This window comes from Coregonus lavaretus, assembly GCF_964263955.1.
Source record: "Coregonus lavaretus genome assembly, chromosome: 13".
Classification (NCBI taxonomy): domain Eukaryota; kingdom Metazoa; phylum Chordata; class Actinopteri; order Salmoniformes; family Salmonidae; genus Coregonus; species Coregonus lavaretus.
Window position 1 is genome coordinate 10,690,523 of NC_140000.1, and position 17,481 is coordinate 10,708,003.

Genomic DNA, 17,481 nt, shown 5'->3' on the forward strand with positions numbered 1-17,481 from the left:
ATTGGCTAAACTCTAATTCGGCCCCTCCCTTGGGCCCACCCACACACTGTTCCTATGGTTCCCAATGCCCTTATTGGATACTGTATAGTTTGGGACTAGGCACCGGCTTGGTCTAATATCCCATAGCCATTCGCCAGATACACGTGTCAGTCATGTGGACCTTGACAGCTGTCCACACCCTTTACTTTGTACCGTCAACGCTGGTAGGCTACTGTACCTGTCAGAGATCTGTGATTGGTCAGAGAGGCCAGCTGTTAGTGGTTCATTCACCATTTTGTGACTGTAGTGGAAAAGGGACACAGATCTTTTTTTTTTTTTTTTTTTTAGCCCTGTTTGAGTTGCTGTGGGAAAAATACATGTTTTACGGAGGCAAATTAAAGTGCGAGCCCGGACCACACAGTAGCAACGGCCAGCTGAGGGATTTTACCCGCAAGCGTGCAAGCTTCCTCATCTGCAAAAAAGGATCGTAAATGTATCTATTGCCAACTGAATTTTTCTGTTTGGGTGAGTTACAACTAACCGACTTGTATGTTCTTCTCCAACAAGCTAACGACAGTTACTATCAACGGTTAACGGTCGGTCGCCCTGTTTTTCGTACTGATCTCGTGTAAAGAAGAGTGACACAGCTTTCTCGCCAAGTATCAAGGAAGGGACGAGAGAAAATAGGAGGGGGTGGAGGTGCACAGTCACTGAACTTTGTCAACGGATTAACTGCATAACCTGCAAGCAAGCTACAAGTAACTTTGCACCACTATTCTCCACCTCAACGTTGCAGTAAACTTGACTTTGTGCATAGCAGTAAATAGGTAATCGACACATCTTGCACACCCCAGTGCAGCAAATACATGACACCCCAGCATCAGCCCCAGGATTTACTATTGCTGTCCTGACTGTTTGTAAATAGTAAACAAATGGAACACTACGTCCTATATTACCTATAACAGTCCCGAGCAGTTGTAATGACGTTGTTACTACTACTACTACTACTACTACTACTACGACTACTGAGCAGTAGTAGCCAGATTAGCTAGCTATTTGTGTGACCTGCTTAAAATGAGTGCTGCTTAGCTCGCTGAATTAAACTTTTGCGTCATGAACCGTCCCTGAAGTAACTGCACATACATGTGCAATATATTTTAGTGTTAGAGATAGATGTGCAAAGCTGCGTTGTGTAGAAAATACTCCTGTCTCGTTGGGCTAAGCATTCGACACAGGCTGTTGTGTTTGTTTGCTTCTGAGTAGGCAGCCTCAACTCCTTTGACATTGTTCAGTATGGAGTGCAGCGGCTCTAGTAACGTTACTAGCTAGGCTACTCTTGCTCAGATCAGCGCAGAACCTAGGCTGGGGACAAACAGCTCGTATGCTGTCTGGCACTATGTAACGGCTCCTCTCAGGCCGTGCTCCCACTTTTCTGCCCAGCTAAACTACTATCACGGGCATTTTGACTGCATTGAGCTGCAGTTTCCTTATAGACTTTTCTACATTTGACATGTATAATTATTTTCAGAGAGAGTTAAACAACATTTGCAATTGGGGTGGACAGACTTGTACTTCTGTACTTCTGTACTAGAACAACTGACAGCATTTGCAATGTATTGCAGATAATGCATATATAAAACCGTTGATTTTGTATCATCATCATTGCTTTCATGCATGCATCCATCACTTCATTTGTGCATGCATATGGAAATCCCTCCTAGATTGAAATGTATCCTGTAGTTTAGCAGAGCAGTTTGCCATTGATTTGGCATTGGCAGTCCTGCCATTGGGGCCATTGGGTCCCAGTCAACACTGGACACCTCTGGTCCATGCTAGAGCTGTAGATCAATAACTGACTGGAGTCCTTAACGGTTGTTTCAACCTTCAATATTTCTGTTTCATCAATAATATGGACAGTGACAGTCATAATTATGCCAGCCAGCAAGCAACTGACAGTATTTTAACTACGTCACAACTGAACTGATGTTCTCCACCGTAGCGCCCTCACTCACTCACACACTAACACACTCGTTTATAGTTCTCCCTCTCACTACACCAAAAATACCCTGTCAAAAGAAAATCCTTAATGTCGCATTGTGCTATCACTACACCCCCTCGTCATACAGTGAGTACATACACAAGAGCTACTCAAGTGTGTGTGTGTGTATGATGTGTGTTATTTAATTTTTTGTGTTCCCTGGTGACCCAGTTTAAGGGTAGGATGGCCCTGTCACCACGGTAAACCCAGGGGGAGAACCCAGTACAATACCCTGGTACTATACCTTTTAATCGTTAGTGGTGTAGTGTATCTTAGTGCTCTCCTCTCCATCCCGTTCCCTCCACTGCAGCCCTGCGCCCTCTCAGACGTCCATAAAATACGTTTCAGAGAGGGACGAACTGCAGTGTGCCATACCCCCCCCCACACACACGCACATATAGTGTGAAAGAGGTGCATCACCGAACAAGGTAGAGACAACGTGAAGTCCCACACTCAACATATGGTGTTTTGTACACACACTCTTGTGCGGCACAGCTCCCGCACACGGGCAGTCGGGCACACACACACCCTCTGCCACAGTGCGGTGGGGCACTGCACTATATTCCTCACGAGTGGTTTACAAAAATGGCATTGTAGCAGTAGTTTATAACCGTGGGATAGTGTAGTAGGACCAGGAGCATGCTTTTATTCTCCATATGTGCCCATGTCTTTACACTCTCTATTGAGATTAGATGTCTGTATTAATTACTCCTCACTGTGGAAGTGTGTGTGTGTGTGTGTGTGTGTGTGTGTGTGTGTGTGTGTGTGTGTGTGTGTGTGTGTGTGTGTGTGGTCTTAGGCCATTGGAGAATTGAACAGTGTCTGTTCTGTAAATTCCTGGTTGAGTGTTAGTGTGCGGGACTGCTTGCCTTATGTGTGTGTAGTCAATGCTACTCGTATTCCAGGGTGATCGTGTTCTGAGTACTAGGCCTACACTGTCTGTGGGGCTAAATGTTTATCAATCAGCCCCTTTAAGGCCAGTTCTGGCTCTCACAATACAGAATGGAATCATTTATGAATTTAGATGGTTCTGGTTATTGGCCTAGTATTTTAGTTGGGACACTGTAGGCTACAGTAGATGGTACTTGAATCATATTATACAATTTACATTGTGCTATATTTGTATTGTACTGTAATAAACAGGTTAATCTCCTGTTATTGCCTTTTTTTGTGATTGAGCCAGAATCAACTGATCCTTATCAAGGCCAGTAAATAATCATTGTCTTTTCCCAGAACAGCCTATGCTTTACATTTCTCACAGTAATTTTTCTGAAATCCGAAACATATCAATGTATAAAGAAAAAAAATGTGGGGCACATACAGACAGTTACTTTAACTTTATTAAGTCTATTTTTGCAGGGACAATGCCTATTAATAGGTGGCAGGTAGCCTAGCAGTTAAGAGCGTTGGGCAAGTAACCGAAAGGCCGCTGGTTTGAATTCCAGAGCTGGCAAGGTGGAAAAATCTGCAGTTCTGCCCAGTTAACCCCCAACAACAACTGCCCCCCGGGCACCGATGACGTGGACGTCAATTAAACCAGCCCCCCCCCCCGCACCTCTCTTATTCAGAGGGATTGGGTTAAATGCGGAAGACACATTTCGGTTGAATGCATTCAGTTGTGCAACTGACTAGGTATCCCCTTTCCAAAATCAACTGTCTCGGCTTTAGCCAGCCAGCAAATTTTCGACCGTAGTCGAATAACCTGAGCAGGTTATTAAAAACGCTTCAAATGACAAGACAGACAATAAGCACATGCAGAGCAGCATATGAGAAGTAACACTTAGCACGCAGACAGACAGACAGAGCAATAACATAAAAAGCAACCAGTTCTTTGGAATTGTGGTCTTAAATGAAAATCAACATTTAGGATTGATTAAAAAAATATTACTTTTAGCCTTGGATGGTTGCTGACCTCTCTGTAGCTGTATTCAACTGAAACCATGCCCAGGATCAACACACTGACCTTGGACTGATACTTCACACTCAATGTTGTACCATACACTACTTCCAGGCAGTGTTTCCCCTATATTCATTTAGCAGTGGCAAGCCATCGCTGCTAAATCGTTGCCCCCATATATACATATATAAATATAATATATATACAAATATATATAAAGATCTGGATGGTAAAACGTTGTCAGTGTAAACTTAAATGACTAAAAACAGATATAAATTATGTAGAAAAGATATTGCAGGAAATTAGCTTTAAAACAGATTTATTTTTTCAGCCCCATGACAAAATGTGTAAAATTGCAGGAAACTAGCTTTAGTCCACCAACATTTTGTTTCTGCAGCCAAGAGTAGGGCCATTCAAATCTTTGGTTGGAGACGTACAATTGGCCACGCCCACTACCACGCTATGCTAACTTTGCCACCCCTGCTGGAAAAAATCCTAGGGGAAACACTGCTTCCAGGAATAGATGAATGGTCACTAACCTTGAATTCTTAGTATGTGGAGTAATAAAACAGAAAAAAATACAAATGAAATGTAGCCTACAGTACGGCACAGTACACACACATGCTAAGGGCTATACAGTGCAACCATTTTACTCGCATCTGCGCCTAAATAATTTGCTGTGCGACCTGGAATTAAAATATAGGACCACCAGTGCGCCTAGAAAAAAAATCACCCAGATCATGATTGTTGCAATGATTATTTCACTGTACCGCAGCCCCTGAGTGGAGAATACACTGAGCGCAGATTCATGACCGTCATGCTTGCACCATTATTACAAAGAAAACATCTTGTTGCCTCAAATATTTTTTCTAAATTTCTTTGTGTGCTACTACATTTTTCAACTTAGGCGCACAGGTGCTCCTTGTAAAAAAGGTCAGCGTAGAGCCCTGCCACTTTCTTATCAGCTGAAGCCAAGAGCATTTTTAGAAACCATGATCATGACCAAACACATTTTTGGTGCTTGAGATCAGATCCCTGACTAGCTCCCTCCCCTGACTCCTCCAGCACGTATCTCACCACATGCCTACACTCACCACGTCCCTACACTCACCACAACCAGGGACAGGAGGTTTTCCTCACAACGTCCCTACACTCACCATAACTAGGGGCCAGGAGGTTTACTTCACCACGTAACCATAATTGCTCTACTTTCAGGCCAGATGTCATTCTAATGAATGAATCAGGCTATCCAGTTATTTTAGCCGAAGGGAGAGAAAGGGCTGAAAGCCGTAACGTGACGGCCAGGGGCCTGAGAGTGTGAGAAAGGCTGAGGGAGTTTGTAACAGCCTCACCGGAAGTGATGTTAAATTAAATACTGAAGATGTTATGGTGTACAACAGGAAGTATGGGTTATGCACATGTGTGAGGCGTTTTTAGCATCGTAAACAAACAGTTAAAACACGGTGTGTCTTAAAATGACTCTGTTGAAGAATTCCCCTATTAGTCTAACCCTCACTTCATCTCCGAGAAATGTGGGTGTGTTTACATCCGTGTGTGTGTTTTCCTGTGTGTGTGTGTGTGTGTGTGTGTGTGTGACTGTTTTTGTCCATGTTGTTTTGTGCATCACTGAATAGTGTGCCTGACCGTGTGCCAGGGTAAACATTTTCCCAATATGAGCACATTAAGCCATGCCAGATTATTCAAAATGTGTAGCTTTTTGCCGAAATGTGTGTCTGTGTTTGCCAGTACGAGAAAGAGACAAGGAGACACAAAGAGAGAGAGAGAGAGAGAGAGAGAGAGAGAGAGAGAAAGAAAAATAAGAAGGGAAAGAGAGAGTAGGGTCGGGTGTGCTAGAACGAGTGTGGAAAATCCCTATGACTCTATATGGTAAAGGCAGACCTATTGCACAGCTGGCTTACTCTTTTTTCTCTCGCTCTCCGTTCCATCTCTCTCTCCCTCCATTCTCTCTCCCTCTCTCCCTCTGTTCCCTCGCTCTCTCTGCCGTGTGTAGCCGTCTCTGTGTGTAATCAGCCCTCGGCCTCTGTGAGTGACCTCATCCTGCCCACCATAGACCACCTCTGCCTGATGGGAGTTAAAATAAGACCTGTTTATGCCCCATGTATTGGTGTGTGTGTTTTTGCCTGATGTGTTAATGTGAGCCCAGGCACACACACACACACACACACACACACGTCGCATAGAACAGCATAATCTGGGATTGTGTGTGTGTGTGTGTGTGTGTGTGTGTGTGTAGAGAGATGAGTTTGTAATACTAGAGCAGTGCTCAGATGTAAAACCATATGTATCGAGTCATAGTGACCAAGCTAATGTATTAAATAATATGCATTCAGTTTCTAGTTTAACCTCAATGATGATGCTGCTGTAAAAGCTCTGTTTAATTAGTGGTGTGTTAGTGGAGCCTCATCCACAAATGTTAGGAGCTGTGGCCTTTGAAACATCGTCATTAGCTGCAGTGGAAATCATCAACATTCTTTACTCTCTCAAATTCACTCAACATTTATGTATATCCAGGACACACATGCACATGCACGTACACACTTTAGTGGATTACATGGAGGTGAATGGTAGCGTTATGAGCCGGTTGGTGTGAAGTCATTCAGTGCAGTACACTTCCAGGTATGACATCATTTTCTAATCTCAGCTAGTTTTGATGGTGAAGATAATAAATGACCACCTGTCTTCTCTCTCTCTCTCTCTCTCTCTCTCTGTCTCTCGCTCTCGCTCTCTCTCTCTCTCTCTCTCTCTCTCGCTCGTCTCTGTTTTTAGTCTGAATTTGGGAGAAAGAACAAGAAAGGAAAAAGGGGCAGTGGAAAAGAGAGCAGAAGACCAGGGGGTGCCGGAAAAAGAAAGAAGAAGAGGAAACAGGGTAAAAATAAGAGGAGAGAAAGAAAGGACAGAGCAACCGTCAGCACTCACCCCACGGAGTATAAAGGAAAAGACAAGGTGAAGAGATGAAGCCACAAAAGAAACAGGGGGGGCGCTCTCCCCCCTCCACACGGGCCAAAGGGGGGAAGAAGAGAGGGGTGACACAGACCCCCCCAGAGAGGGACAACAGGAACAAACTCAGGAAGGAGAACCAAGACGGACAGCCTCAAACCACGCCCCCCGCCCACTCGCCACGGAAACAATCCACAACCACCTCTGACAGCTCTCAGCGGGAGCCAATCAGAGGCAGCGAGACCCCAAAGAAGGAGGGGCCTAGAGAGCAGCTGCCCCCAAGGCAACCTGAAGATAAAGAGAAGACTGAGGACAACAGAGGGGGGGTTGGGGGTAAACCAGGGGGGCCTAACAGCACCCCCACCACCACCCATAACAACACCCTCACCATCCCCACCCCCACTACCAGTCCCAGCCCTACCTCCATGTCCAGTAGGAAAACAGCCACCTTCAAGGCCAGAGTCCCTAAGAAGAAGTACATCGCTGAACACTATGCAGGTAGCAACGCGCCCAGCCTCACCTTCACCCCTGCCCCCATGCACAACAGCCACAGTAACTACAACAGCAGCAGCAGTAACAACAGTAGTACTAGCAGTAGTATTAACATCATCAACAGCAGTAGTACTAACAGTAATAATACCATTAGTAACAGTAGTAGGACTAACACTACTATTAATGGTATTAACAGTGGTACTAACAGCATTAGTAACAGCCATAGTAGCAGCTCAGTCAGCCACTCGTTAGCCCCCAATGTGTCCAATGAGGAGAGGAATGTAGCCGCTAGCAGCCACAGCCATAGCTCGGGGGAACAGGGGACGACAGGGGCCTCCATAGGGCCCAACAATGGCAGAGTGGCCCCCCAGGACAGAGAGAGAGACCCCCAGGGTGGGGAGGCAGAGGGGGCCCCTAACTCAGTACGCTCCGTATCCACTGATACAGCCAGCGAGCACGATCTAGAGGTGAACTCCCAGCCCAGTACCAGCCCTGCTAGAGCCCCCTACCATGGCAGCCTGCCCCCTTACTCTGCTACAACCTCCCAGCCTGGCCCCAGCCCCAACCAGAGCCACAGAAAGGGCAGTCTGTCAGGGGTGGATGCCCTGGCCAAAGGCCTGAAGAACCAGAGAGTTCTAGCCCGCTGTCGACGGAGAGATAGACTTAACAGAGAGGAAAGTGGGAGGGAGAGAGAGAGGGATGTACCCCTGTCTCCTATGTTCAGGACTGGGGTGGTGCGGAGGGTGAGTGGGGGCAGCGCTGATATCCAGCTGCAGGGGGAGGAGGGGATACTCTGTTACCCCTTCCAGGGGGGGACCGCACTCCCAGAGGGGGAGGAAACGAGCGTGGAGTTCATCCTGGACGCCCCCCCTCCCGGCACGGCTTCCGTGGCCATTGGGACACGCGTATGTGTGCCTTTCAGAGGGGGAGGGGGGCAAGATGGGGGGCAACAGGGGACACCTCAGCTATACAGAGAAGGGGTGCTGTCCCAGGTAGACCCCCACCCTGCCGTGGCGTTCCCCTACAGGGTGCTACTGTGTGAGGATAGAGAGGCGCTGGAGAATGGAGGGAGGGAGGAGGAGGGAGGGATGGAGGAGGAGAAGAGGAGGAGGGCGCAGGCCCAGGCTGTATGGGTGTCCAGACAGAGCCTGAGGCTGCTGACTCCCCCCTGGGAACTGCCTCACCCAGAGGGGGAGCGGGAGAGAGAGAGGGAGAGGAGGGAGGAGATGGAGATGGAGGTGGAGAGGGAGAGGGAGAGGGAGAGGGAGGAGAGGGAGAGGAGGGAGGAGATGGAGGTGGAGAGGGAGGTGGAGAGGGAGAGAGAGAGGGAGGAGAGGGAGAGGAGGGAGGAGATGGAGGTGGAGAGGGAGGTGTGCCAGCTGAGTATTGGGATGACGCTGGGTGGGCCGATGGGAGGGGGGGCGAGGTTGGTACACAGCTTCTCTCCAGCTGGGGTGGTGGGGGGGCATCACTATGGAAACGTCCCCCCCCACCCCTCCTCCTCGTTGGTAACGACCAGTGTTGTTGCCAGCATGGGAGAGGGTTACCCTGACAGAGAGAGAGAACAAGAGAGGGAACAAGAAAGAGAGAGACAGAAACAGCCCCACACACCAGAGGAGGACATGGAGGTGTCTAGGTTCAGTATGGGCCCCCAGCATCGCCACATCCTCTCCAAGCCCCTCCTCGGGGGGCACAGCTACCCCTCCTCCCACCACCTCTCTGTGGTCCGGGGCCTGGGCACGCCACTGGGATCTCACCTGTCCCCCCTCACCTTACCTGGCCCTGAGGCCCTGGGCACGACCCCCCCACCACACCTAGCCCCTTCCAAGAGCACCCCGGTCCCCCTGGACAAGACCCCCTCCCAGATCCCCACCCCTATCCCTGGAGGGGGGTCTACCTCAACCTCCTCCTCAGCCTCCTCCTCACGCTCCCGCACCCCCCTGTCGGCCGCCCTGCAGAAGTACAAGAAGGGGGACGTGGTGTGCACACCCAACGGCATCCGCAAGAAGTTCAACGGCAAGCAGTGGAGACGCCTCTGTTCTAGAGAGGGATGTATGAAGGAGTCCCAGAGACGAGGCTACTGCTCACGCCACCTCTCCATGAGAACTAAAGAGATGGAGGGAGCAGGAGGAGGAGGGGGAGAGAGGGACAGGGGGAGAGGAGGAGGAGGGGGGGGGAGCAGTTCGGGAACGGTCACCCCCTCGGACCTGCGTGGGTTTGACTGGGATGAGACGTCCAGAGACAGCAGCGAGGCCAGCAGTAGAGGAGACTCCCGCCCTCGTCTGGTGCTGCCCTCCCTCCTCCCCCATGACTTCTCCAGGTTTGACTTTGACGAGTGTGAGGCAGCCACCATGCTAGTGTCTCTGGGCAGCTCTCACTCTGGGACCCCCTCCTTCTCCCCCATCTCCAACCAGTCCCCTTTCTCCCCCGCCCCCTCGCCCTCACCCTCCCCCCTCTTCGGATTCCGTCCCGCCAACTTCTCCCCCATCACCGCCTCCTCCGTCCTCCCCCCTCCTCGCAGGCACAGACACCCCAGTGCCACGGGGGGCAAGCTGGGCACCCCTGGGGGGGCAGAGAGGGAGAGGCATACCTCAGGGGTCCAGCCTTCATTCCACACTAACCTGACCTTCACCGTCCCCATGAGCCCCAGCAAACGCAAAACAGACGTTCCTCCTCCCCCTCCTCCCCCCTCCCACCCCCACCATGACTACCCCCCCAAACCTGAGCTGGAGCAGGGGGACCTGAACCCTGCCTCGTTCCCCGTACTCTCCCCCCAGACCTCAGCACACACCCACGTTTACACACCCACCTTCTCCTGTCCCCGAGGGGTGAGCACACCAACCAGCCGGCCCCCCTCCTCCTCCGCCACCTCTCCCCCTCCCCTCCTGGTGTCCCCAACTCCCCCCTCCCCTCCAGACTCAGGCCCTTGCCGTGTCCACCCCACATCCCAGCAGGCCTTGCGGGACTCTCCAGTGATCGTGCGGAACCCGGAGGTACCTCTGGCCAAGTTCACAGAGCATCCATTAGGCCGTGGGGGAGGGGGAGGAGGTGATCCTAAGAGTGTTAACAGCGTTACCCCCCAGCTTGTCTCCACTCTCCAAGTCCCTGTACCCATCAATGCTGCTGCTGCGGCAACCAACGGCACCGTCCTCCTCCAGAGCCCCACCCCCACCCTGGTGCTGGTGTCATCCACCCCACCCTCCCTGACCTCCGTCACCCCCGGTTACCCCACTCTGGCTTGCATCTCCATCTCCACCACGCCCCCCTCTTCGGGACCCCCCCTGACCAACACAGCCAGCCCAGGGGGAGGGGGGGGTAGGATGGAGAGGACAGGCTCGTTTGGGGGCGAGGTCCAGCAGCCAGTGGCCTGTCACCCCTCTCCTACAGCCCTGCTGCCCCTCATACTGCCTGCAGAGAACCTGCACCCCACACCATGCAAAGAAATCATCATTGGACGCCCCGGGACAGGTGAGACACACTGAGACAGCCTGGACATGAAGGGATGAAATGGGGTAGAGGAACAGGGGTAGGGATGAGATGGGGTAGAGGAACGGGGGTAGGGATGAGATGGGGTAGAGAAACGGGGGTAGGGATGAGATGGGGTAGAGGAACTGGGGTAGGGATGAGATGGGATAGAGGAACAGGGGTAGGGATGAGATGGGGTAGAGGAACTGGGGTAGGGATGAGATGGGGTAGAGGAACGTGGGGTAGGGATGAGATGGGATAGAGGAACAGGGGAAGGATGAGATGGGATAGAGGAACAGGGGAAGGATGAGATGGGTTAGAGGAACGGGGGAAGTATGAGATGGGATGGAGGAACGTGGGAAGTATGAGATGGGGTAGAGGAACGGGGGTAGGGATGAGATGGGGTAGAGGAACAGGGGTAGGGATGAGATGGGGTAGAGGAACGGGGGAAGGATGAGATGGGGTAGAGGAACGTGGGGGAGGGATGAGATGGGGTAGAGGAACAGGGGAAGGATGAGATGGGGTAGAGGAACGGGGGTAGGGATGAGATGGGATAGAGGAACGGGGGGGAGGGATGCAGGGAAGTGAGAGATGCTATGATTATAATGTTATGATTATTTAATGTGACTACTATGCTTTGATTGTTGTGTTTAACTCCAGGCGGGGCCGAGGTTGGCATCGTGAAATGGAAGAGCTTTTGAAACGTGAATGCACTGTTTGTTGTAGCAGCAGCAGCAGCATGACAATGGTTACCTAGTTTCATTTTCCACCAAATTCACATTTACGGAACAGGGATTGAACTCTGGGCAGTTAATTTCCATCGTCAAACAGAATGAGTTTAGTGAAGGGAGGGTACTGGGATGTCTGGTCTGCTCATAAGGGCTTACGGTCCGTGCTATCCGGGATCCTTGGGACGTCCCTAACCAATTGACATTTTAAAATAGTTAAGGTTAAGGTAAGAGTAGGGATCAAGGTTAGGGTTAGGTTATGGACGTCCGAAGGATCCCGGATAGCACTGACAGTAACAAGGAAGGACTGGTCAGTGACTGTTGAGTCAGAGTAGGGAAATCAGTTAAGTTTTAAGAAATTGTGTTTATGTGGGTATAAAATACAGGCTATACTGGATGTAATGTAGGCCACATACGGACCGTTTCTACCATCTCTCGCTGCGTGTGTGTGTGTCATTATTCGTTTGAGACTGGGTTTAGATAGAGAGTGGGGAAGGCCTCTGAAAGAGAGGATTGGAGGATGAATGACATTTGGGGTTTTGTCTTTGAGAGAATGCTACCGACATGAATCCTCTCAGGATTGCGTGTGTGTGTGTAGTCCCATCTCTGCAGTGCCATCTGACTGTAAGAAGGGGTACAGTCCCAGTTAGGATACTGTATGTAGGCTACCACTGCACTAGTACGGTCAGTTCTACCACTCTGGTGTGTGTGTCAGTTCCTCTAATAAACAATAGGGCATTATTGACAGGGGTTAATCCTACAGGAGAACCAGAGGTGGGCCAGTGTGTGTGTGTGTGTGTGTGTGTGTGTGTGTGTGTGTCTAAAGAGATAGAGGGATGGTTTGGTTAGCTGCCTTTCTCCAGAAGCTATTATCTACTCAAGCCACTTTACATTTACATTTGACATTTTAGTCATTTAGTAGACGCTCTTTTCCAGAGCGACTTACATGAGCAATTAGGGTTAAGTGCCTTGCTCAAGGGCACATCGACAGATTTTTCACCTAGTCGGCTCGGGGATGTTGTTCACTTATCAATGATGTATTGTGTGTGTGTGAGCGTTTGAGAGTGTATGTCTGTGTGTGTGTCTGTGTGTGTGTGTGTGGCCTAGTATGAAGGGGTAAAATAAGGTCTGGGAGGTATTTTTGAGTGAGTTGCGTTGGGCTCGTCCATTTTAGAGTTGTGTGTGTTTGAGTGCGCACGTTACAGTGCCAGAGTGCATGTGGGTGTGTAAAGAATCCACTGTGGGTCAAGCTCCTGTGTGGGCTCTCTCTTTCTCTCTCTGTGTGTGTGTGTGTGTGTGTGTGTGTGTGCAAGTGTGTGATCAATGAATCAACATTTCTCTATCTGCACTGGAGCAGTGGTGTTTCATTTAGACGGCCTGTTGTATTCAGTGTGTGTGTTTCATTTAGACGGCCTGTTGTATTCAGTGTGTGTGTTTCATTTAGATGGCCTGTTGTATTCAGTGTGTGTGTTTCATTTAGATGGCCTGTTGTATTCAGTGTGTGTTTCATTTAGATGGCCTGTTGTATTCAGTGTGTGTGTTTCATTTAGATGGCCTGTTGTATTCAGTGTGTGTGTTTCATTTAGATGGCCTGTTGTATTCAGTGTGTGTTTCATTTAGATGGCCTGTTGTATTCAGTGTGTGTGTTTCATTTAGATGGCCTGTTGTATTCAGTGTGTGTGTTTCATTTAGATGGCCTGTTGTATTCAGTGTGTGTGTTTCATTTAGATGGCCTGTTGTATTCAGTGTGTGTGTTTCATTTAGACGGCCTGTTGTATTCAGTGTGTGTTTCATTTAGATGGCCTGTTGTATTCAGTGTGTTTGTTTCATTTAGACGGCCTATTGTATTCAGTGTGTGTTTCATTTAGATGGCCTGTTGTATTCAGTGTGTGTGTTTCATTTAGACGGCCTGTTGTATTCAGTGTGTGTTTCATTTAGATGGCTTGTTGTATTCAGTGTGTGTTTCATTTAGATGGCCTGTTGTATTCAGTGTGTGTGTTTCATTTAGATGGCCTGTTGTATTCAGTGTGTGTGTTTCATTTAGACGGCCTGTTGTATTCAGTGTGTGTTTCATTTAGATGGCCTGTTGTATTCAGTGTGTGTTTAATTTAGATGGCCTGTTGTATTCAGTGTATGTGTTTCATTTAGATGGCCTGTTGTATTCAGTGTGTGTGTTTCATTTAGATGGCCTGTTGTATTCAGTGTGTGTTTCATTTAGATGGCCTGTTGTATTCAGTGTGTGTGTTTCATTTAGACGGCCTGTTGTATTCAGTGTGTGTTTCATTTAGATGGCCTGTTGTATTCAGTGTGTGTGTTTCATTTAGACGGCCTGTTGTATTCAGTGTGTGTTTCATTTAGATGGCCTGTTGTATTCAGTGTGTGTTTCATTTAGACGGCCTGTTGTATTCAGTGTGTGTTTCATTTAGATGGCCTGTTGTATTCAGTGTGTGTTTCATTTAGATGGCCTGTTGTATTCAGTGTGTGTGTTTCATTTAGACGGCCTGTTGTATTCAGTGTGTGTTTCATTTAGATGGCCTGTTGTATTCAGTGTGTGTGTTTCATTTAGACGGCCTGTTGTATTCAGTGTGTGTTTCATTTAGATGGCCTGTTGTATTCAGTGTGTGTGTTTCATTTAAACGGCCTGTTGTATTCAGTGTGTGTTTCATTTAGACGGCCTGTTGTATTTAGTGTGTGTTTCATTTAGATGGCCTGTTGGATTCAGTGTGTGTTTCATTTAGATGGCCTGTTGTATTCAGTGTGTGTTTCATTTAGATGGCCTGTTGTATTCAGTGTGTGTGTTTCATTTAGATGGCCTGTTGTATTCAGTGTGTGTGTTTCATTTAGACGGCCTGTTGTATTCAATGTGTGTGTTTCATTTAGACGGCCTGTTGTATTCAGTGTGTGTGTTTCATTTAGATTGCCTGTTGTATTCAGTGTGTGTGTTTCATTTTGAGGGCCTGTTGTATTCAGTGTGTGTTTCATTTAGATGGCCTGTTGTATTCAGTGTGTGTGTTTCATTTAGATGGCCTGTTGTATTCAGTGTGTGTGTTTCATTTAGATGGCCTGTTGTATTCAGTGTGTGTGTTTCATTTAGATGACCTGTTTTATTCAGTGTGTGTGTTTCATTTAGATGGCCTGTTGTATTCAGTGTGTGTGTTTCATTTTGATGGCCTGTTGTATTCAGTGTGTGTGTTTCATTTAGACGTCCTGTTGTATTCAGTGTGTGTGTTTCATTTAGACGGCCTGTTGTATTCAGTGTGTGTGTTTCATTTAGACGGCCTGTTGTATTCAGTGTGTGTGTTTAATTTAGATGGCCTGTTGTATTCAGTGTGTGTGTTTCATTTAGACGGCCTGTTGTATTCAGTGTGTGTGTTTCATTTAGACGGCCTGTTGTATTCAGTGTGTGTGTTTAATTTAGATGGCCTGTTGTATTCAGTGTGTGTGTTTCATTTAGACGGCATGTTGTATTCAGTGTGTGTGTTTAATTTAGATGGCCTGTTGTATTCAGTGTGTGTGTTTCATTTAGACGGCCTGTTGTATTCAGTGTGTGTGTTTCATTTAGACGGCCTGTTGTATTCAGTGTGTGTGTTTCATTTAGATGACCTGTTGTATTCAGTGTGTGTGTTTCATTTTGATGGCCTGTTGTATTCAGTGTGTGTGTTTAATTTAGATGGCCTGTTGTATTCAGTGTGTGTGTTTCATTTAGACGGCCTGTTGTATTCAGTGTGTGTGTTTCATTTAGATGGCCTGTTGTATTCAGTGTGTGTGTTTCATTTAGACGGCCTGTTGTATTCAGTGTGTGTGTTTCATTTAGATGGCCTGTTGTATTCAGTGTGTGTGTTTCATTTAGATGACCTGTTGTATTCAGTGTGTGTGTTTCATTTAGATGGCCTGTTGTATTCAGTGTGTGTGTTTCATTTAGATGACCTGTTGTATTCAGTGTGTGTGTTTCATTTAGATGACCTGTTGTATTCAGTGTGTGTGTTTCATTTAGACGGCCTGTTGTATTCAGTGTGTGTGTTTCATTTAAATGGCCTGTTGTATTCAGTGTGTGTGTTTCATTTAGATGACCTGTTGTATTCAGTGTGTGTGTTTCATTTAGATGGCCTGTTGTATTCAGTGTGTGTGTTTCATTTAGATTACCTGTTGTATTCAGTGTGTGTGTTTCATTTAGATGGCCTGTTGTATTCAGTGTGTGTGTTTCATTTAGATTACCTGTTGTATTCAGTGTGTGTGTTTCATTTAGATGGCCTGTTGTATTCAGTGTGTGTGTTTCATTTAGATGGCCTGTTGTATTCAGTGTGTGTGTTTCATTTAGATGGCCTGTTGTATTCAGTGTGTGTGTTTCATTTAGATGGCCTGTTGTATTCAGTGTGTGTGTTTCATTTAGATGGCCTGTTGTATTCAATGTGTGTGTTTCATTTAGATGACCTGTTGTATTCAGTGTGTGTGTTTCATTTAGACGGCCTGTTGTATTCAGTGTGTGTGTTTCATTTAAATGGCCTGTTGTATTCAGTGTGTGTGTTTCATTTAGATGACCTGTTGTATTCAGTGTGTGTGTTTCTTTTAGATGGCCTGTTGTATTCAGTGTGTGTGTTTCATTTAGATGGCCTGTTGTATTCAGTGTGTGTGTTTCATTTAGATGGCCTGTTGTATTCAGTGTGTGTGTTTCATTTAGATGGCCTGTTGTATTCAATGTGTGTGTTTCATTTAGATGGCCTGTTGTATTCAGTGTGTGTGTTTCATTTAGATTACCTGTTGTATTCAGTGTGTGTGTTTCATTTAGACGGCCTGTTGTATTCAGTGTGTGTGTTTCATTTAGACGGCCTGTTGTATTCAGTGTGTGTGTTTCATTTAGATGACCTGTTGTATTCAGTGTGTGTGTTTCATTTTGATGGCCTGTTGTATTCAGTGTGTGTGTTTAATTTTGATGGCCTGTTGTATTCAGTGTGTGTGTTTCATTTAGACGGCCTGTTGTATTCAGTGTGTGTGTTTCATTTAGATGGCCTGTTGTATTCAGTGTGTGTGTTTCATTTAGACGGCCTGTTGTATTCAGTGTGTGTGTTTCATTTAGATGGCCTGTTGTATTCAGTGTGTGTGTTTCATTTAGATGACCTGTTGTATTCAGTGTGTGTGTTTCATTTAGATGGCCTGTTGTATTCAGTGTGTGTGTTTCATTTAGACGGCCTGTTGTATTCAGTGTGTGTGTTTCATTTAGATGACCTGTTGTATTCAGTGTGTGTGTTTCATTTAGACGGCCTGTTGTATTCAGTGTGTGTGTTTCATTTAAATGGCCTGTTGTATTCAGTGTGTGTGTTTCATTTAGATGACCTGTTGTATTCAGTGTGTGTGTTTCATTTATATGGCCTGTTGTATTCAGTGTGTGTGTTTCATTTAGATGGCCTGTTGTATTCAGTGTGTGTGTTTCATTTAGATGGCCTGTTGTATTCAATGTGTGTGTTTCATTTAGATGACCTGTTGTATTCAGTGTGTGTGGTTCATTTAGACGGCCTGTTGTATTCAGTGTGTGTGTTTCATTTAAATGGCCTGTTGTATTCAGTGTGTGTGTTTCATTTAGATGACCTGTTGTATTCAGTGTGTGTGTTTCATTTAGATGGCCTGTTGTATTCAGTGTGTGTGTTTCATTTAGATGGCCTGTTGTATTCAGTGTGTGTGTTTCATTTAGATGGCCTGTTGTATTCAGTGTGTGTGTTTCATTTAGATGGCCTGTTGTATTCAATGTGTGTGTTTCATTTAGATGGCCTGTTGTATTCAGTGTGTGTGTTTCATTTAGATTACCTGTTGTATTCAGTGTGTGTGTTTCATTTAGACGGCCTGTTGTATTCAGTGTGTGTGTTTCATTTAGATGGCCTGTTGTATTCAGTGTGTGTGTTTCATTTAGATGGCCTGTTGTATTCAGTGTG

General features: G+C 47.0%; 1 protein-coding gene across 1 annotated transcript in view; it reads left to right on the forward strand.

Annotated features, from left to right (window-relative positions):
• Nucleotides 1-443: 443 nt before the first annotated feature.
• The window catches only part of LOC311139358 (protein capicua homolog), a 52,859-nt gene continuing 35,821 nt past the window's right edge, over nucleotides 444-17,481 (forward strand). The window contains exons 1-3 of the mRNA XM_084174230.1: nucleotides 444-504; nucleotides 6,702-8,569; nucleotides 8,675-10,832. Coding sequence (XP_084030356.1) covers nucleotides 6,887-8,569; nucleotides 8,675-10,832 — 3,841 coding nt within the window. The 5' untranslated portion in view covers nucleotides 444-504; nucleotides 6,702-6,886. The remainder of the gene's footprint in view (nucleotides 505-6,701; nucleotides 8,570-8,674; nucleotides 10,833-17,481) is intronic.